The sequence below is a fragment of the Babylonia areolata genome, chromosome 5, assembly GCF_041734735.1.
Source record: "Babylonia areolata isolate BAREFJ2019XMU chromosome 5, ASM4173473v1, whole genome shotgun sequence".
In the NCBI taxonomy this organism is placed as follows: Eukaryota; Metazoa; Mollusca; class Gastropoda; order Neogastropoda; family Buccinidae; genus Babylonia; species Babylonia areolata.
Genome location: NC_134880.1, coordinates 55,631,591 through 55,653,716, shown reverse-complemented (window position 1 = coordinate 55,653,716; position 22,126 = coordinate 55,631,591). Strand labels below are relative to the sequence as shown.

At 39.6% G+C, this 22,126-nt stretch overlaps 1 protein-coding gene across 1 annotated transcript in view; it reads left to right on the top strand.

The window, feature by feature from the left end:
• The first annotated feature begins 4,698 nt into the window (after positions 1-4,698).
• Positions 4,699-22,126, top strand: part of LOC143282192 (E3 ubiquitin-protein ligase arih1-like) — a 32,856-nt gene continuing 15,428 nt past the window's right edge. The window contains exons 1-11 of the mRNA XM_076587776.1: positions 4,699-5,104; positions 8,323-8,390; positions 9,320-9,398; positions 10,650-10,721; positions 11,838-11,986; positions 14,256-14,322; positions 14,849-14,955; positions 15,997-16,111; positions 16,710-16,840; positions 17,455-17,512; positions 19,020-19,103. Of these exons, the coding sequence (XP_076443891.1) occupies positions 4,892-5,104; positions 8,323-8,390; positions 9,320-9,398; positions 10,650-10,721; positions 11,838-11,986; positions 14,256-14,322; positions 14,849-14,955; positions 15,997-16,111; positions 16,710-16,840; positions 17,455-17,512; positions 19,020-19,103 (1,143 nt within the window). The 5' untranslated portion in view covers positions 4,699-4,891. The remainder of the gene's footprint in view (positions 5,105-8,322; positions 8,391-9,319; positions 9,399-10,649; positions 10,722-11,837; positions 11,987-14,255; positions 14,323-14,848; positions 14,956-15,996; positions 16,112-16,709; positions 16,841-17,454; positions 17,513-19,019; positions 19,104-22,126) is intronic.

Genomic DNA, 22,126 nt, shown 5'->3' with positions numbered 1-22,126 from the left:
ATTTGTCCAAACACAGTGATGCCTCTTTGAGAAACTGAAACTCAGTAAGTGTTTATGTGTCTGCGTGCGAGCCTCAGTGTGCACGCGCGCGCGCGCGCGTGTGTGTGTGTGTGTGCCTGCGTGCGAGCCTGCATGTGTGTGTGTGTGGTTATATAACTTGTTATCCTATGTCCAGTGATTTGGACTGCACCAAAGGGGAGAAAACAGATTAAACATGAGACAAACACACACACTCTCTCTCTCTCTCTTTCTCTCTCTCTCTCTCTCTCTCTCTCTCTCTCACACACACACACACAGAGAAGAAATGCACACATCAAGAATAAGGATATTCAATTCATTAATAGTACATAACCGGTTTTCATACAAACACACACGTAACGGGAAGTACAAAAAGTACACAGTTTAATAGCCATACGTACTAAGACGTTATAATATAGACACATGTATCTCAGTCATACAATGTAGCACATAAAGTAAAAATTTGTAGTCACATATATACTTGAGACGAGTAATCATACATATATATAATGTGTGTATATATAAATGTGTGTGTGTGTGTGTGTGTGTGTGTGTGTGTGTGTGTGTGTACATCTCAATCATACAATGTAGCACCCTGAATTAAAAACAAAGTAAATAAAATGTAAATAAGGCATTCAAATATTCACAGACCTCTAAGAGCTAAAATGCGCGATGCAAATGTAAGACACTCCATATATAGTCCAGTCAGTGCATTCACGGAAATGTCTGCTATAACACGCGCGCGCGCATGCACACGCAGAACTATGTATTTCCATCAGTGAATGTATGTACGTGTGCCGTGTACACACACACACACACACACACACACACACACACACACACACACACACACACACACACACGTGCATTGATGTACATACATGTATTTATGGTATGGTATGATATGGATATTACTTGGAATGATTTTACATGGCATGATATAGAATGGTATATTTTTGTTATGGGTATATGCAAGATTCAAGATTCAAGAGTAATGTGATATATACATTCATTTGCCCAGAAACCCAGACCGCACAAAACACAAAACAGGGAAATAAACGTAAATACTCAAAATGATGAAAAATAAGATACAACTGATGCACACATTGCCTGTGAAATATTTGATTAGATAATCACACCGGCACAGCCGAGACATGCACTCATGATTATACACACACAAAACAAAAAGGAATGCACAAAAATAATGAAATGCCAAACGTGATGTGCACTTTGCCAATGAAATACTCGGTTCAGTAATCACAAATTTCCTCTTTATTCCAGTCAAATCATGATGTTATTCTGTACTTGTTTCAGCATCAGTCCAAACAATTGTAAGTGATGCAGCACGTGAAACGTAAGACACTCCATTCATATAATTATTTCTGCCATTACAGTCCAGTCAATGCATTCATATACATTTCTACGCATACATGCACATGTACACATGTATCTGTGGTATGGATATTATTTAGAATGTGTATACAATGCATATATTGCCAATAAAATAATCAGTAATCGCACAGAACAAAGACATGCACCCATTAACCAACACAAAGGGAAGTACAAAGAGTATCAAAATGCCAAAAAAAGTTGTACACGGCAGTTCGCTAATAAAACCCTCAATTAAATAATTACATATTTCCACTTTACTCAACTTGTTAAGTACATCAAATATCGACGCTTAGTTTGATATTATAAAGCGCCTTTGCATGTAAAACAGACCCAACTGCGCTGTACAAACCGATGTTTAAAAACATGGTTTTAAACAATGAAGTGAGAAAAACTTTCCTGCACAACCCTTTACAGTCAGCCAACAAAATACTCAGCACAAATTCAGTTATTCACACATACACACACGCGCGCGCGCGCGCACGCACGCACACACACACACGCACGCGCGCACACACACACATTACAGACTGTACACACTCACCACACATACCACATGAATATGTCTGAATAATGCAATATCATATCATAATACTTAAAATACGTATCACAACTTGACACTGAAAACTACTCCCGACATCACAACATACCCAAAACCGTATCACAGTACTGAAAATTCACGTCCGACTCTTTAACACCGGTCACACACATCACAAACATTGAAAATCCACATTTTAATGTAAAAAAAAAAAAAATTAAAAGCAGTCACTCCCTACCCAAAACACTTACATCACCATACATCAAACAGGTACCCATTTGTGTGGATCATGCTAGTAGGTGAAGTCAGTTGAAAAAGGTGCGTCTTTTTAAAAGTTGAAAAACAATGGAGGGTTTTCTGAAGACAAGGGTTGGGAGTTCCAGACTGGGGACAAAAACAGAAAGATTTTGATTCCCAAAGCCTCACTGAAGGGAGAACCGAGGAATTGTCAGCAGAGAGGTGTCAAATGAGCACAGCGACCTTCTCCTGGGATGGAAAAGATGGAGAAGATCTGAAAGATACGGTGGCGTATTGCTGTCATACAAACACTGAAAGCGGAGACAAGCTACTTTGTATTGAATTCTTGCTTTAACAGGAAGCCAGTGAAGTTTTCTGAGCAGTAGAAAGGAAAGAACGAATTTTGCCTAACCTATACGAAGCTGACAGAACAAAGTGCGGCACAACTAAGTGTTCCAGTCAGTTGACATGTGCATTCATAGAGGCCCAACCGCAGAGAAATTCTGACTTCGATAACATACTGCTCATCAGCTGGCAACAATCGTATCAAATATATTATGTGTGCCACACTGAGCCTGGTGTTGTGTGTGTGTGCGTGTGTGTGTGTGCCAGCGGTGTATGTCAGTGTGTGTGTGTGTCAGTGTGTGTGTGTGTGCGCGCGCGCGCGTGTGTGTGCGTGCCAGTGTGTGTGCGTGCCAGTGTGTGTATAGTGACAGTGTGTGTGCGTGCTGTGTGTGTGTGTGAGTGTGTGTGTGTGTGCCCGGTGTGTGTGTGTGTGTGTTTGTGTGTGTGCGGTGACATCGGCAGCGGTGCGGCCGCGTGTTTGCCGGTGTGTGTGTGTGTGTGTGTGTGTGTGTGTGTGTGCCAGTGTGTCAGCGGTGTGTGTCAGTGTGTGTGTGTGTGAGTCAGTGTCTGACCCAATTGTGTGTGTGCCAGAAATACTATGGCCCAAATTGTTTATGGAGAAACTGGTATTTATCCAATTAGTGTGTTAGTGAAAATGAGATTAGTTCGATTTTGGACCAGCTTAGTGATATCAAACACAGAAAAAATATTCTGGGAAAATATATTTGATATTACTTGACTTTTATCGAAATGGTATTTATTCTTCAAAATGGATGAGTTGTGTCAGACAAATTTTAATAGAAGCAGGGTATGACTGTGTTTGGGATGGTCAGTTCTTCTTGGAGAGGGAATCTTTCTGCAAGAATGTCAACATTGCTTTGAGAGATAGTTTTCAAAATCTAAGGAGACATGCTCTAGAGGCGAGTAGTAAATGTTTGTTTTATCGAAATTTCAAAAGTGGATTTGGTAGAGAAAAATATATAAGTCGCGTCAAATGCCTGATAATTATGTTATCAGCTTCTTCAGATTTCGAAGTAGTAATCATAAGCTGGAAATAGAAACAGGGAGACACAAAAGCATACCACGAGAGTTACGGCTTTGTAAGGTTTGTAACATATCTGTGATTGGTGATGAGTTTCATTTTATAATGGAATGTCCCAATTATGATCAGTTACGAAATATATATATTCCTAAAAAATATTTGTCCCCAAAATCGGTTTTTAATTTTTGTAATAAGCTCAAAGGAGGCAAAAAAGTCATTTTAGCTGTAAGTAAGATGATTAGATTTGCAAATGTTGCCAAGTTATACTTTTGGAGTTGAAAGACAGTTGTGTTTTCTCAACTTTTATGTGACATTGTTGTGTATTTGGAAATGCTTGTTCTGGGCACGAAAAGATTATTTTGCAGTAATCCTCCATACTCCAATAGGAGTGAAAGGATAATTAAAACTTGAAACTTGTGTGTGTGTGTGTGAGTATGTGTGTGTGCGTGCGTGCGAGCGCGTGCGTGCCACGGTGATCAGGCTGTGGGCCAGGGCGCGCGATCCGCCATTGTGTCCCACGGCCTGCGTGTTTGCCGACGTGTGTGTGTGTTTGTGTGTGATTATAAGGGGTTGGGGGGAAAGGCGTGCACATGTGCTTGTGGTGACGGACGGAAACGGTCTGTCGTTCGACACAGTGAGTAATGCGTTTCCGAAAACTGACGCTCGGGGAACTATTCGAAACCAGCCTTTCGTCCTCAGTGAAGACAGCACACGTGAGGTAGAACGTGTGCACACAGATGTTTTGAACTCACCAATAATTACATTGTTTATTTGTCGTGTAATATTTATATCTGTATCTTCATCTCACCAATTTTATAATCGTGTAAACGAAAAACATGCGCCACCTCCCTCTCCTTTTCCCCACACCCGCTCTCTTCTTCGGCCTTCTTCGTCGATGATGTAAAGTGGTAGAAAAGAAGACAGGTTGTTTCCCTTCCTAATCTTTTTGAATAAAGACATATTCGACAATGTTAAAGATCAACATGGCGAAGATGACATCATCTTCGTAAAAATACCCTTTCGTCAAATGAAGGAATCGCCCCTGCTGTCCTTGATTACGCACTGTTTATTTAATCTCACCAGTTCAATTTCAAGCCAGATATAAACTTATTACATTTTGGTGGATGATTTCACTTCCTTCGCAAGTCAGGTCGGGATCTCCGAAGATGACGTCACTAACGTAAACCATCGACATCGAGCCTGTGTTGATGGTTGGATCTTCGGCCAAAGGCAAAGAAAGGAGCTCGAATAAAATCTGAGCAGGCAGCCACAGGCTCGTCAACCTTTCATGTGAAGTTGCTGTCGTAAACATTATCAAGATTATGGATAGTGACGGGGACATGATGTATGATGGGAATGACTCGGAAGAAATAACAGACGAAGAAGATGAGCTCGCAATGGAAATGGAACCTGCTGAATCCTCGTTAGCGCAAGAACGTCGCGATGATGAAGACTTCAAATATGAAGTGCTTTCTGCTGATCAGATTGTACAGTTCATGGTCGATTCTATAAAAGAAGTCAACGCGGTGGTCCAGGTTTGTATTATTCCAATTCATTGTTTATCTCGGTGAAAATAATCATTACCTCAGATCAGGCTGTGAACCTGACCCCAGCCGTGAACTAATTTATGGAACCTTAAAAACGTACACCTGACCTTAGTTTTAAAACATTTTCTTTTTCAATATTGTTGCTGTGCAGTATCATATGGTTGATGCTTGCCATCTTAGGATTGACATCATTGTCATCAGTGTACACCATATGCTTAAACTTAGATTATGTTCATCAATGAACCAAACCTGGTATTCTTAGTAACTTAGTGAATATGTATGACGATGACTGTAACATGTGTATGACACAGTATTAAACTAGTAAAGTACTAGTATTTTAGTAATTAACCCATTTATTGTAATTGCTAAACAGAAAGTTTGGTGACATAAGATGTGTGCTTTGTTTCCTTGATGTTGAAATATGTTCATGACTTAGTTTCTGTTTGTGTTAATCACTTAATCAAATGATAATATTGTGACATTCATCATTTCATGTTTTGAATATATATTTTTGTTTCTGAGAAGAATTGCATCCGTTTCTGGTGTTACACAATTTAGAGAAGTTCTGACCAGTACCTTGTCTTCTGTCACATACTGCTTATCAGCTGGTAATAATCCTATCAAATATATTATAATTATGGTCTTGTTTTTACCAGATCTATCCAATTGATAAACATTTAATCATCAGAGGTAATGCTGGTTATTGTATATACATTATGTTTTTTGCTTTAAGTTAAACTTAAAGTGACTTGAGAGTAGTTGATATGAAATATACCGTTAGTTTTACTTTTCTGAGTTTTCATTTTGAAAGTGTTTTGATTCCATCATTATGATGAGTACGTAACTACATGAAAAGATTTTCCCCCCACAGATCTGTATAATAGTTGTACAGGCATATGTGATATTCTGTGGACAGTTGTTTGTAATATTTTTATGCTGTGTATATAAATTATAATTCTACTTGTTTGTTATAGATATAATTGATTTAATGACCCAAACATCAATCAGGTCAGAATCATGGCCACTTGTTGTGCTGATCATTAGCCACTAGCTACTTGATAATGCTATTGTCTGTCTGCCCATGTCTATCAATATTGATCACTGCATCAATTCAACTGAGAATGACAAAGTTGGGTTGAATTTTACTGGGATCTTAGAATAGAAGAGTGTATGTACTCAAATTATATATAGTGTAGACTGAAAAGCAATTCCACACTGTAATTGTTCACAGGGAGATCCAGATAATATATATATATGTGTATATTTTTTATATTCATCTGTGTATATAATCTACAGTATTAATTCATTCTTTGTCAGAATTCCTGTGAACAGATGACTGTCAAAATAGATGGTTGTGCACATGTTCAGTTAAAATTTAGATTAGTACTGCTGGAGCATACTCTTTCTGACCCAAAAGATATTGACATATTTGGGTGTTAGAATTGATGACTTGAACACAGTTGAAGAAGCATTCATTTTCAGTGTATTCACGTGGTTAGTATATAATAGTAGACAGGATTTTGCTATCCTGTATGTTCCAGAAGCAAAAATATATAGATGTCTCCTTTATAGGGATGCTAGGAGTAAAATTAGCAAAAGGCCACAGGTTTACATGAACAACAAAAAGATTAAATAAATATTTGAAGCTCTCTTTTTAGTTGGGTAAGATATTTTATGCATGTTCAAAATACAAATTAAGATGTGCTGCACATTTGAAGACATCTGTGTAGATAATGAAATTAACTTGATAAACAAAACAAACCTCAAAGAAAGATTGATATCATAATTTGATCACTATGTCAGTATGTGATCACCATGCTTGGCAAGTCTCAGTGACTGTTAGTTTCATCTTGTTCTTTGAATGATTAGCATACTGTCTGCAATTGTTCATTTTCTTTGCTTATGCTGCACAAAGCATCAGTCATGCAGTCTAACTTTGCATTTCAAGCATATTTACCAGTTAAAAAAAAAAAAAAATCCTGCTTGCTCTCTGAGGCAGTGCTAAGTTGTGATTTGTTAAACAATGTGGTTCTTACTTTTAAGTTACAATGGGTTTGACCTGTAGGCAAACCTGGATTGGGCTTCTGGGACCTCATGCTGTAGGTGAGGGAGATGGCACGTTGAACTAGCACAGGCCCAGTGGAGATTCCTGTGCAGCCTTTGTTGTCCAGTGCAGATGTCAGTCATGCTGGACGCACGTCTAGACAGTAGCAGATGATTGCCCATCACCACTTCTTGGATTAGACGGCCACTCTGTGTCTGCATTGTCATCCATTCTGCTTACGCCTCCTATTGTTTCTTTATAATGCGAAATGACAACTGGTTGAGTTATCTTAATTTTCTTATGTTCAGACATCACTCAGCAATGCGATAACAAATATTTTTTGAAAAAGAATGCCTGCACACATTTTAAAATTAGGCCTTCAGCAATTTTCACTGTGATGTATCAAAAGGATTATATATATGATAGTCGTGTCTGACTATGACCATCAGAACAGCAGAGGAGGCAACTGCTGTTCCAACTATTTGGGCTAGAATTTGATTATAGTGGAGAGTGTCTTGCCCAAGTTACATCCCCACTCTCTCGGCCAAGAGGGTTTTAGGACAGTCGGGATAGTTCCCAAAGACCAACCAGCCCACAAGGCTGCAGCACGAAGAGCCAGTGCAATTTTGCCTCCTAGTTTCAGAATCATAGTCCTTCACAAAAGACCAAACTGTAAATGATTTCCCATTGACTGGAGAAACCATTGATAATACAGCTCACACTTTGCTGTTGGCCCAAATGTAAACTTGTGTCAATCTGTGATATAAGCCGAGTGTTGGGCTAATCAAAAGGATTACACTATGACTATTACAAGTTACAGAGATTGCCTTACCATCTACTCTGGTCCATTTTGTAATTGATAGTCCAATCCTCAATGCAAATGGCAGCCTCTAGTTTGATGGTACAAAGAAAAACAGTTTTTGTGGCAGAATTATGTATGCATGTAAATTCTGTTTGACTCTGAAACAGTGACTTGTTAGCTGTCCTTGTTTGCTTGTAAATGTCACAAGTTTTTACTGCCCCCATATGCGGATGTTTTGGCATAAATAGTTTAATTTGTTTGTCATGCTTCAGTAAAATGTCAATCATCATTTTTTAGCATAAATTTTATGAATGACCACCATCCGTGACAATCAACATGGAATTGATTTTTATTTTGCAGATTCCAACCACCATCACAAGAATTTTGTTGAACCACTTCAGATGGGACAAAGAGAAACTGATGGAGAGGTATGGATATGATATTGATATGAATTAGAATGTTTAATTTTTACAGGTTATTGCTTTTAATATTCTTTGTAAGATTTTTGTTATTTAGGTAATCATTTATTTTCATTATATGTATGTATATTTTCCACTGCAATGGAAATTCATTTACAGCTTAGTGTTTTGTGAAAGCCTATGCCTTGGGGGTTAATTGGCCTTTGGGGACCATCCCCAGTGCTGACTGCCCTAAAATCCTCTTGGCCGAGAGAATGGAAATGTAACTTGAGCAAGATGCTCTCCACTTTTATCAAAAATTTAGCCCAGGTAATGGTGACAACCGTTGCCTCCTCTGCTGTTCAGATGGTCAAAGTCGGACATGACTGTCTGTCATACATACATATTCTGCGAAAAATATTTTGTGATTGAAAGAGCTAGAAGGATAATTGTAAAGTAATACTGCTGGTTTATAATACTTCTGTTTCACCCAGTTAGTGTTATTTAACAGATTTACTCAGGAAGTGTTTTCCATTTACTGAAGGAGTGTTGTTACATGTTTGTGACCAGAGATGAAAACCAGAGCTGAGAACAAGCAGCATGCATTGGTCAGGAATTGCAGTTTTAACAGGATTTGGTAATGTTGGCTTTCTGGTTTCAGAGAGTAAAAATAATAATTCATTTGTGAACAGGTCAGCCAAGCATGTGACATGCATATGTGTGGTAGTATGCATACGTACATGTGTATATAAAATTTACTAGCGTACGTTACTACATGCACAAACTTGTATACATGCTGGCATGCAAGTATGCAAATACATGCTTTGTGCAATGAAATCCATTTCTGGTTGTTGATGGTCATTGTATGTGTGCATGAAGGCGCAGAACAAAGTAAGAATGTCCTGAGTATAAACTTGCACAATGTTCCATGAAATATATGCACTTTTTTTCCCTTCCAGATACTATGATGGAGATCAAGATCGTCTCTTTTCAGAAGCTCATGTCATAAGTCCTCACCGCAGAGATGTGAAAACTAGGGTAAGTTAATATTTTTTCTGTATAGTCTGTCACGCTGCACATTTATATAAAGTACAAATAGCCAGTACTGGCATTAATCATTCTTTACATTAACCTTTTTAACCTTAACCATATTGATGTTGCCACTTCTTTAAGAGGCTGATCTGACGTGGATAGAGCAGAAGCCCAACAGTCTGTCATTTTCGGTTGTTTTTTTTTTACTCACTTGTGAAAACAAAGTGAGTGTGTGTAGTAACCCAGTGTTTGGTTGTGTGTGTGTGTGTGTGTGTGTGTGTGTGTGTGTGTGTGAGTGAGTGAGTGAGTGATATCTTATTTAGAATAAACATACATACATAAAAAGACAACAACTTTTCACTCATACCAATGAATCAATGATAAGTTGTAAGTCTTCTAGATTCAGTTTTATTTCCAGTTAATGAACAGCTTATTTTGTTGGGGCTCTGTATCCAAAAAAATTTATTTGGCTCTTCCCAGTTAGTTGACTAAACATTAGGTTTAAAATTAAAGGTGGCATGACATTGTTTTCCATGTTCGCAATGAAAAGGAAAGAAATTTATACATGGACAGAACACTTAGAATGAAACTAACTACACCATCAACATGTTTACTGCATATGAATAATTTTAAGTGGATACTGAATCAACTAGAATAAACATAAAAACAACAAAGCAAATGAAGGCACCCCAAAGGCAGAGCTTTCTCAACTATGGTAGGCCTAGTGTACGCCAGTCTGTGCAGATGGGAGAAAATGGCAACAAGTTGAGGCATGCCTGAGGTGATGGTAACATCTCCTTTACCATTAAATTAAAATTCTTCAGTTCAAACAGATTCATCAAATTAGCATGATTTAAATTGTGTTTTCATTTCCAATAGAGTGATGAATTTATCACATTAAAGAATGAAAGACTGAATATTAATTTTGGATAACTGTGGTCAGATTTAATTTGGTCCTGTAGTAAAGCTTCTTGCTTCAGAGTGTAACTTGCATGGTTCAATCCCGATCCGACACTTTTTCCCCCTCAGCTTCATAATATTTGGTACAGGATATATTTTAAAAACATTTTTGTATCTTTTTTTATTCTTTTGATTCCTTTTTTAAAAGTGAATATCACAAGTGAATCTGGAAGGCCTTGCCTCTCTTGGTTTTTTTTTAGAATTCTGATTATTTTTTTTGTGTGTGTGTTTCTATGTATGGTAGAGACTCAGTACAAAATTGATGGAATGATCAGTGATTTCTCCTTGTGTTTGCAGCAGCAGCGTTCAAGATCAGTTCCTGATGACAGACAAGACTGTGAGATATGCTGCTATCCAGTGCCAGCTAGTGTGAGTATGATTTGCACTTACTGAAGATGTTGATAGATAAAACAGAAATGATTCCGTGCTAAGTTGTGCTTGCTTAAAAGGCAGTCTTTAACTTGATTAGTAAATTAAACCAGCTTTTCCGAAGGGAAAAATGTTAAAAGGATGATTATTCCATTGAACAGGATGATTATTCCATCAAAAACAAATTGCTAAATTAAAACCACCTTCAGTTAAGTCAGAGCACAGATGGAAATTGTTTTTGAAAACTGTCACTGTTACATTTTATCTGCAGACTGATAATCCATGAGGGTGTAAAATATTAATACAACAGATCTTTCTTTTCTGTTCACCCCTGCTACAGCAAGAAAGTGTTCAACAAATAAGAAAGTTGGAGGTCGGATTCAGATTAAATGGATGTGCGGAAGATGATGCCAGGTGAGTTGTGTTGGGGAGGTCCCACTTGTCTACATGACCTATGGAACAGGCAGGAGATTCAGTACAGTGGCAGACAGAAGCTGTTGCTGTCACATGGCCTAACTTCAGGGTGTCGCTGTTGTATATTCTGAAAGGCTTGATTTCTTTAGGGTTTGGTAGAGTGGTAAGAAATAAAGAAAGCGTTGAGTTTATGATAGGGACTTTTTATTTATTTATTTATTTTTTTACTTCTTCACAAGAACTTTTGTTGGAAGTATTCAAAAAGAAAAAGCAGAAAGAAAAATATGTGAGACAGACCATGCAATCTGTCTTTTCTTGTTGCATTTCAGTCCTGTTACAGTTTTGGTTTCCCTTTTGATTGGCATTCGGTGAATATTTATGTTATAAATAAGGATTGTATATATAATTTTTATATTCAAAACTGACTGAAGTTTGATTAGTTGTGCAGATTGTGGGGAGGAAAGAGTGAGGGTTTGGGTGTGTGTGTGTGTGTGTGTGTGTGTGTACTCTCATGTACGATTGTCCAAACAGTTTATGAATGTGGGAGAGTTTTTCAGCTTTTAGAAAAGCATGGTTTATGCTTACTGTGTGTGTGTGTGTGTGTGTGTGTGTGGGTATGTGCATGCGTGTGCGTGGGCATGTGGGTGCATTCCTATGTGACATCATCCCAACAAGTTTTGCATTGTGTTGTGGTGTCAACAGGAGATGACAGGTTTGGAGTGTGGCCATAAGTTTTGCTCCAAGTGCTGGGCAGACTACCTGACTTCCAAAATCATCGATGAAGGCATGGGGCAGACTATCTCCTGTGCCGCTTTCGGTTGTGATATACTGGTGGATGACACCACTGTCATGTGAGTAGCACAGATTTTAGCCTCATTTTATCAGTAGTTGCACACTGTTGGGAACAAATACAACTATTATTCAGGAATTGTTTTACCATCTTGACATCTATAGTCCTGCGAGAAAAGATGTACATGCACATTCATTTGCATTGTTCATACACATCAACTTGTGAATTATATTTTGTATGCAGGCAGATGCTTAACCAATTCAGTGCCAGAGAATTTTGTTAAAAAGTGCTCTCCCCTTGCCAGGGAGTTTTGAGGATTTGGGCGTAGTAAATAACAAAAAAATCTAGCACAAAAGCTATGGGCGATACAGAAAGAAAGCAAACATTTTTGTGAAGGAAAATGAGTGTAGATTCTGCTTCTGTGTTTTTTTTCCCAATAAGGTTGATAGTAGATAACTGTTCAGGCATGTAAAGTCAAGATAATAATTTTTGTGCAACAAAAAAGTCTTATTTCCACCTCTACATAATGACATCCATAAAGAAAAGAAACAAAATACAGCTAGAAATAGCAAGCCTATTGTCAGATTATACCTGTAGAAGAAATTAAAACAGGCTATAAGGTCATGAAAACAAATCACAGCTCTTGCAGACATGTAAGTAAATCACTGTCCCAATAATGACAAAAGAGAGTAAGTCAGCGTAAAAGGTCAATCACAGTCCCAGAAACTGAACTGGCAAGCTTTTTGACAGCTAAGAGCATTCGGGAGTGCTAGGGTGAAGTTCTTTGATGATGTTCACTCCTTTCAAGTTCCATGTGGGCCGATTAAATTGTTTGCTGTGCATCCGGCTTGCCACCTCTTCAAACAAGTCATCCCTCTGATTCAGCGAAGAAAAAAGCGTTAAAAACAAAAAGCATGTGTTTCACGGCCAGTGCAGGTTCAGCACTGCGTTTCGTGAAAATCGTGGGGTATTTGTGGTTGTCAGTTGCCTTCTGTCTGCTTTGAAATGTGAGTTCACTCTTCCCAAAAGCCATACCCCCTTGATGACCTCTGGCTGGCATTCGACCTATCGTCTTACATCACTTCTTTCCCTCTCCTTCCCTTCTTCCAACACCGGCTGCACAAATTCTGTCAGTCATACCCAGTTGTTCAAAAACGCTCTCTGATTGGATGGACAGACTGAATTACCATAAAATGGGCTGTCAGTTTCAGATGTGTCGTTGTCGATCACCTTCGTTTTCAAACCAATCATCAGACAAGAGAGATCCTTCTCCATCATGAAAGCTGTCCATAATCACAAGCAGAGCTTTCAGAATTGTGTAAATCTGCTGACTGTGACTATTTGCTTTACTGCACACAGTTTTCAATAGATTTGTTTGCACATGACGCAACCCCCTTTTCCATGCACGTATCACGTGGTCAGTTAGCAAATTATTATCGAGTAGAAAGAGGTCTTCTACCTGATATAAGTTCATTTAAATAGTATTTAACCCCCTTTCCCATGTGCATATCTTGTAGTCAGTTAGCAAATTATTATCGAGTAGAAAGAGGTCTTCTACCTGATGTAAGTTCATTTAAATAGTATTTTTATAATCCAGACACATCAGACTAACTGTTCAGAGTCTGTTTATGTGAATTGAACCAAACTCTAATGAAGGAAAAATCAGAACATATGCAGGACGTCAGTGGACCTCTTACAGGCACTATGGCAATATTTTTTGTAGGACATCAGCTGACATCTTATAGGCACTCTACTGGTTAATGCAGACCCACAACAAAATTTATATTTCAGAGTGCGCTATTTATTTTAATTCAATGCGTTGTCGAAAAATGCTTGCTATACTAGAAGTGGAAATTTTGAAAAGTTTGAAAGGAGCTTCAAGGATCTGTACACAAGTGTTAAGCTGTGATTTGAGCCTGAGGAATTTGGATAAACGTCACAAATATCACAAGCAATTCTGCTGGCTAGTGTTGTAACCCTGTTTGAGTGTACATGCATGTGGAAAATCAGGATGGAAGTCAGAGATTATGGCTATATATATTGAGTATTTGGTGAGGTATTGGAACAAGAGTGTACCCAGGATGTGTCATCTCTAAAAAGATATGGCTTCCTAAACAAGTGTGTACAAGTATTACAACAATAACTTGCATCACAATTGACTGATTGTTGCATTTGCATTCTATGAAAATAGAATATAATTTTATTTTCTGGCATCATTATATGGGGGATGATATGTGCAATTTTTCATGACAGTGTCAGATACATTGGTTAATGTGCTGGAAATGAAAATGATGTTATCAGTGATACATGTGTGTATTGTGTTGTTTCAGGACTCTAATAAGGGATCCCAAGGTGAAGCTGAAGTATCAGCAGCTGATTACCAACAGTTTTGTGGAGGTGAGAAAATTCTTCTTGGAGTTGATGTTTTCAAAGTTTAACTGTGACAGTGGCACATCATCTTTTGATTAAATTATTGTTTAGATCTTAAAAGTTATTGTTGGAAGAAGAGCAGTTGTCATGGTGTATTATTTGAGGCGTCTGTGTCTTCGGAGTCTCTCTGTCTGCTTCTTGCCCCTTCCGTACCTTCTTCCCATTCCTCTTCAGTCATTCAGTCAAGTATCCTCACATTTTGGTTTGCACTGTGATAATGAAAACTCTTCACAACATGAAACTGTTAATTTCGAAATGGATTTCTAACTTGAGAAGTAATCACCACAATGGGGAACTTGGGTTGAGGCGAAAAAAGCTCTGAATGAGAGTGAACCAGTACATGGTTAAGAAATGATGTGTGTGTACATAGGTATGTCTTGATGGTTTCAGTGGCAAGCATCTGTGTTTGTTCATGGAACATTGCATCACAGTGTGCCTGAAATTATTGCTGTGCATCCTCAGACACTTGAAGTGTGACTTACTTTGCTTTCAGTGTAACAGGTTGTTACGTTGGTGTCCAGCACCTGACTGTGGGCATGCCGTCAAGGTGAACTACTACGATGCCAAACCTGTCACCTGTGTCTGTGGTCATACCTTTTGGTTAGTCATCATCCTCTCATTTGTTTTTATTTTCATTGGAATACAGGCATAAATCATAAACAAAGTAATTCCTTTCATGTATGGGTGAAGATTAAAAAAAAAAAATTATCTGAAATGTGTCAGCATGTGCTGAGAGTGAGAGCCTGCTACTGCCCAAGTCCAATTTTGTGTGTTCCATGGAAATACTGATCATGCACTGCTATTTAAAATGGAAATGTGGATGCCTGAATGACAGGATAGAAATGGTGGCATTGCACAAAAAAGCCCATTTGAGAAATGAGTGAACATGGGAGTTTGGTTGGGTGTGTGATGGAGGAGGAGGAGAATCAAGTGATGGTGAGATTGGGGCCTAAAGTGTGGGCGTACTAGTAGTTTGCTCCTGACAGGAATCAGACCCATGCTGTAGTCTGCAGCAGTGGGTCATGGGACAGTATGTGTAATGAAAAGTAATTTTAGGAAAATAATTTACTTTTCTGGGACAGATTGATGGATTAGTGTTGACAGTGTGGCTTTGACCAATGGATGCATCACTTGCGTTTCATCTAAAAATGTTTTTGTTTTTAATCGTTCTTCTTTTTGTTTGTTAATGGGCTGCAAATCCCACGTTCATGTGTATGTATATGAGTGGGCTTTTACGTGTACGGCTGTTTTTACCCGGCCATGTAGGCAGCCATACTCCATTTTTGGGGATATGCATGCAGGGTATGTTCTTGTTTCCATAACCCACTGAACGCTGACATGGATTACAGGATCTTTAACATGCGTATTTGATCTTCTGCTTGCATATACACACGAAGGGGGTTCAGGCTAAGCAGGTCTGCACATATGTTTACCTGGGAGATCAGAAAAATCTCCACCCTTTACCCACCAGGTGCCGTTACCGAGATTCGAACCTTGGACCTCAGATTGAAAGTCCAATGCTTTAACCATTCGGCTATTGCGCCCGTCAGTTTTTAACTTTAAAAGTTTAGATTCATATGTGGATTTGTTCTGTTGCAACCTTTATACAGCAGTTATATATTATTAAAACGTTTTTTGCAGCTTTGCCTGCAGTGAGAACTGGCATGACCCTGTCAAATGTGTCTGGCTGAGGAGGTGGATCAAGAAGTGTGATGATGACAGCGAAACCTCCAACTGGATAGCTGCTAACACCAAAGTGAGTCGGTGGAAGATTTCTGTTTGTGTTTGGAGATTTGTTCATACAGGGTCTGTTATCAAGTAATCACGTCTCAGTTTATTTGTTTACTCACAGTAGTGCAATAGTTTGTCATATCTAGGAAGGCGTGGGGTGAGGAAAACACTCAAAGTAAAAAGTGGGAAAAAAAAGGTCAAAATAAGATGATAAAATCTTCAGCTTTTCAGTGTGAAATAGGGTTTGCTCTAAAACTTCCAAAAGCACACTGCATGCACACACAAGAGTGCGAACCTGCGCACACATATATACACACTGACACATACACACATATGCACACTTACTCACCCACCCCCCACACGCATGCACACATCCCAACCTACCTACCTACCTACCTTTGGTTGGCATCTTTTCTTGTGTAACTTGGTTGGCATCTTTTCTTGTGTAACTACATTGGTAACACTCCAGTTTTTTTTGTGCTGTGTGTTCTGCATATACTGTTTGGGAAACTTGATACAGAAATCCAGTAAACATCTGCGTGAGTTTAGGCCTTACTAATATTGATTTGAATAATCATTGAAGTTTTCTCTTGCATTTTGCCTGAAACTTGTGTTTTGAACAGGAGTGCCCAAAGTGTCATGTGACAATAGAGAAGGATGGCGGCTGCAACCACATGGTGTGCAAAAACCAGAACTGCAAGGCTGATTTCTGCTGGGTGTGTCTGGGCCCCTGGGAGCCCCACGGATCCTCCTGGTATGTGTCACACAAAGCGTTTCCCTGTCATGATTGTTCACCCTGTGTTCGTGTAACCACCGTATCAGTTCTCATCATTTACTTTGTGTTTGATGGCTTATATCCAAGTTCCTGTGAAAAGAGAGCCGTTTTCTTCCTTTAGTAATATATTTATTTCCTGTTCAGCTTTGTGTCATGTTTCCTTTTGTGATTGGTGATCTCTCAAAAAGTTTTTTTTATTCATCAATTTTATGCAGCATGAACTTTTCATCAACACGGAAAGAGATGATTGGCAAGTGTTTACATTTATGTTCTACATAACAGCACACATGTGGGTTTTTTTCACCATGTATTTTCAAACCCTGAGTTACCTTGAAAAATGAAGGCTGGGAAGGAAACATGGTTTTTGTCTTGTTTTATGGTGGAAATGATTGCTTACCCAAGTGGGTGTGTGTGTGTGTGTGCATCCATACATCGGTACCTGTCATCTTTGTATCCAAAAGTAGAAAATCCTGTTTTTTTTCTTTCACAATATTTGTTAGGGAAATTTAAGGATTTACTGAATCAAATCAGGTGAAAATGATACCTGTTTTTTTATGACTACATTGCATAATGTTTTGCTCTTACATTTCCAGGTACAATTGTAATCGTTACAATGAGGATGATGCCAAGAAGGCCAGAGACAACCAAGAGGTATGTAATATGAACATTTCAAACTTATCGACTCTTATGGGAGTTAAAAGAATGAGTTCTGTCACAACCTTGTTTTTGGTTGTCTGTATGCTTGTATCTCTCTCTCTATGTATATGTGTAGAATGTTTGTGCTCTGTGGCAGACTTGAACAATATTGTTTTCTCTTGAAGTACTTTACCCACATTGAATTTTGGCTTAAAAATAGAACAGATGTTCTTTCTACACAGTCTGGTTGAAGACCAGTGCACTGCTGGGTAGAACACAGGAAGCAATACATGTTTCAGTGACCATTTTGCATAATGACTTTATAAGCTAAGAATGTATCTTAACTGCCCTTTCCACTCTCCAATGCAACAAATACATGCAGAGTGTGTTGCTGTGCTGGCAAGTAAGAGTTGTTTTCTGGGTGACTGGTTCATGTGAACAGTGCATGTCAACAGTGGTGTCTGACCCAGTTTCTTCTTAGTCACAAGGCAGACAACAGAATTAGGTGAACAGGCCCTATCGGGGCTATATAACGTTCTGAATTCAATCTGTTGCAAACTTTGTTTGCTTTCCTGGATTCGTTTACAAGTCGTCAGTGTGTGCAAATTAAGTCTACTTATTCTCAGACTGAATGTGCTTGGTTTGAACCAGCTAATATACCCCCCGTCCCCTTCCCCCTACACCCTCTGGTGCTTAATACTATTGGATACAGAACACATTTTAACAGGGTTTTTTTTTTGTTTGTTTTTTTGTTTACTGGAGAAAGTCTTGAAGGCCTTGTCTCTTTTGTTTTATCTTCTTTTTTTCTTAAAATATCACATCAGAATAATGACAATACATAACTCTAAATCTGGAGATTACCAACCTTGCAACCATATTGTAGAGTTTTTGTGACAGGTTATCTACTTGCTTCTTCTCCCCCCCCCCTCCCCCCCCCACCACTCCTCTACCCCACACCCCTCTCAGTCTTATCTGAAAATTGCAAACTCATGATCTTGATAAAGACAAGAAGCCTGCTCATGCTGCCAGTTATATTCTCACTTTTCATGAAACTTTCTTCATGAGACAGATTTTCAGACATGAAAGTACTGTAGAATTCAATACAGACTGCCCATATAAAAATAACTAGAAAAAAACAACAACTCACCCCAAAACATCATGACATATTTAGATTTCATCATGAGATATAACTTAACCACAGAAACAAAGCTTCTATGGCTCATATATGGTTCCTACACTTTTTAATTTTTTCCAAATTTAAGGAAAATCAGTCAAATGAACCTCCTGCCCCCAATTTTTTTATCCTTGGGGAAGGCATTTTCTCCAATTTTCTTCACTCCACCAAGGTGTGGATGGGTACCTGACATCGGTTCGGGAAGGTTTAAACGGCAAATGGAGAAGATGGGGCCCAGCCTTCATGTGCAGAGCCCTAGACACAGTGGATATGAATTCCAACGCCTTGATGGCCGTAAAAGGCTATGGGATCTTTAACCTTAAACAATTGTGTTATATTTTGTTTCAGAAATCACGTGCAGCATTGCAGCGCTACTTGTTCTACTGTAACCGCTACATGAATCACATGCAGAGTCTCAAGTTTGAGCACAAGGTGAGACTCGGACAGTATGAAACAGATGATTTTGTGTTTGGGAGGAAGGAAAATGAGCGACTGGGCAACCTCACAAGAAATAACCCACCATGATGAATGGTTGTTTCTTTGGAGTGATTTGACAGCAAACAGCATGGACACTGGTTTTCTGGGTTGTGGTTCTCTTCTCAAAAGTTGTATTCATGTGGAAGTGTGTATTGTCTTGTGGTTTGTCATTTGCTTGCAAACCCATCATTTTTTTCTTCTTCAGAATTTGTTGCTTTGCTTACTTCGTTTACTGGAGAGAACACTTGGGTTTGTGTTATATAGTGGTTTCTCATGTGTTTGTTCCCAACTCTTTAAAAAAAGAATTCTTTCATTCATTTATATTTTGTTTGCTTTGCTATTTGCTGCAGATATGGTTTGGGTTGTGTATCATTTAGTGGATTTTTGTTTGCTGCAAAACCATGGTTGTTAATTTAAACAAAAAGTATCTTGCTATTTGCTCACTGCAGAGAAGTTGGAAGCTTGCTTGAGTTGTGTTTCCTGGTACTTAATTTGTTTGCTGCAAAACACTCTTTTTTTTTCAGCTGTGGTATTTGTTTGCTTCAAAGAAAGCTTTGATGTGTATTATCTAGTGCTTTGCTATTTGTTTGCTGCAGGCTAATGAAAAGCTACGTAACAGGAAGGTACAGTGAATATAATTTTGAAGAATATAGTTGAATTTTTGACTTGCATCTGTACATAACATGAGTCTGTGTACAAACCATGTTCTTGTTGTCCTTTGTCCGTCTGTATGTCTGTATCTGTAGTAAATTTAACATATTTTTTCAGTCACCGTAAGTGGTAGAAAAACCAAACAGGGCAGGGTAGTATATATATCATAAAATGTGTTCAGCTATCACCTTCGTGAAGATGCTGCTTATGGGTGAAAGTCATGCATTTTGAGAAATGTTTCAGCAATGATTTTAATATTTTGAATTTGATATATTTTTTAACCAGTTTTAATGCACGTGCATGTGCTTTTTTATGTGTGCTTATATTTTTATATTATTCTGGTGGTGGTACAAGTAGTAGTAATAACAGTAGTAATACAGGGTTTGTACAATGATGGAAGTCTGGGAAAGTTTTTGGGGAAAATAACCATTTTCAGAGTTGGAAAAGTCTTGAAAAATGTGTTTTGCCTGTCAAGGCCTGGAAATGTCTTGGAATTTTAAGAAGACTCAGTTTTTCCAAACAATTTAAAATCAAACGTTACATTATGATAGACTTACAGACGTTCAGTAGTAATGATATTCAAATTTATTAAATGAATTTTTAACTGCACATACTTCACCTTGACCCACTAGTGCAGACTCCAGCAGGGAATCTGATTCATAATTGAAAGAACAAGAGAGGCAAGCTCCGGTCTACTCCAGACCTCCACCACCTCCTACACCTCCTCTTGTGACTTCTAGAGGTTTGTTGCCACACACTCAGGTCAGTGTTGCCTTTAATGTCATTTTTATCGATCCGCAAACGCACTCGACGCGATCCGCGTTTTCTTGGCCCTGCCAGTCGGCAGTGTACGAGTCGACCTCCTCTATCTCTTTACCCATACCCACAGTTGCACCAATGGAATGTGCCACAATTCCTTTATGGAAACGACACCATAAAAATTAAAAAAAAAAAAAATGCTCGTTTTGGATCCACACGCTAGACTGGGCCCTATGGGCGATGCATCCATGGTGGCGGCCGTGACATCGGATCACGCGACCCCCCACGCGGCTTGCCTCGACCGTCTTGGATCCAACGGCAACCGAGGCGCGTAGGGATGCCCTCCCCTGGTGTAGGGAGGAAGGTGAACCACTAGGGGATACGCTCGCCCATACGCATGCACCCCCTCCTCGTCCAGGGCGCCCGATCCAAGGGAGGCAACCCCTGCTTCGGCATCCTTGCCGGTGACCACCACAGTTATTTCCCTTGCACCGGCACGGCTCCTCGCCTACAGTGCAGGTGCGTGCACGGTCCCACCAAGCTATGCGGTGATGACCCCATCTGCCACACCGCCGATTGCTGCTATTTCCCATCCACTAATGGCATCTCAGCGAGTTGCTCAACCAAACGATCAGCAACTCATCGCTAACTTGTTGCAGCAATTATGCACCACTCTGCTTCCCCGTGCCACACCTTGCGCCTGCACCACCCCTTGCCTACAGAGCATGTACGTGCACGGCCCATTGAACTTTGGCAGTGCTGGATTCTTCTGCCCCATCGCCTAACTCTGCTGTTACCCAGACTAATATCGGCACTTCCACGCTGGAGTGCCTCTTGATACTCGATCCTGCCTCTGGGCAGTGCTCGGGCCGATCTTGTCTATCCCTTTATCCATCAACACACAACAGCTGAACGTCAGTCCTCTCACAGGAGCTATTCGCGAGGTTGGACCACCGTTCAGCTACAGGGGGATGCACATCCCACGGCAAGTTGACGGACTTGTCACCCCCTTGTCCACGACGCCCATAACACTGGATTACGGCACCGTCATGCCACATGCCCCGACTGTCTGGCGTCCGATGGTGACCGATTCGGGTTGGGATGCCCACGGCACTAAGGGACATTATAATTATTCCCCTTACGGCCGTTTTCACCTGTGTCGGTTACAGTGGCATCGAACCACGGACTCTCACACGCAGCATGACACTCCTCCCTCTACAGCGAGGACACGTCGCGCCAGGGGATATGTGCTCTAAAGACACCAACCTTTTCGAGGATTGTCGGCGCCAAGGGAGGCAACTCCGCATTTGTAACCTAGGCGGTTGATGCTGAAGTTACTTTCGCCCACACAGCACGTCACTCCTGCCCCCTGTGCTGTCCACCAACGATGTTTTTACGGTTTCTCATTGGGTCCTGATGCCCATTCATGGACTTTACACAACTTTGCATAGCAACTGCACCTTTCTTGCTGTTCCTCAGGCTATTGGCCACTGAACTTTGGGGTTCTTCATCCCCTCACACTTGCACACAATCCTCTGCAGGCAACCATCCGTATTACCGTTCTCTTC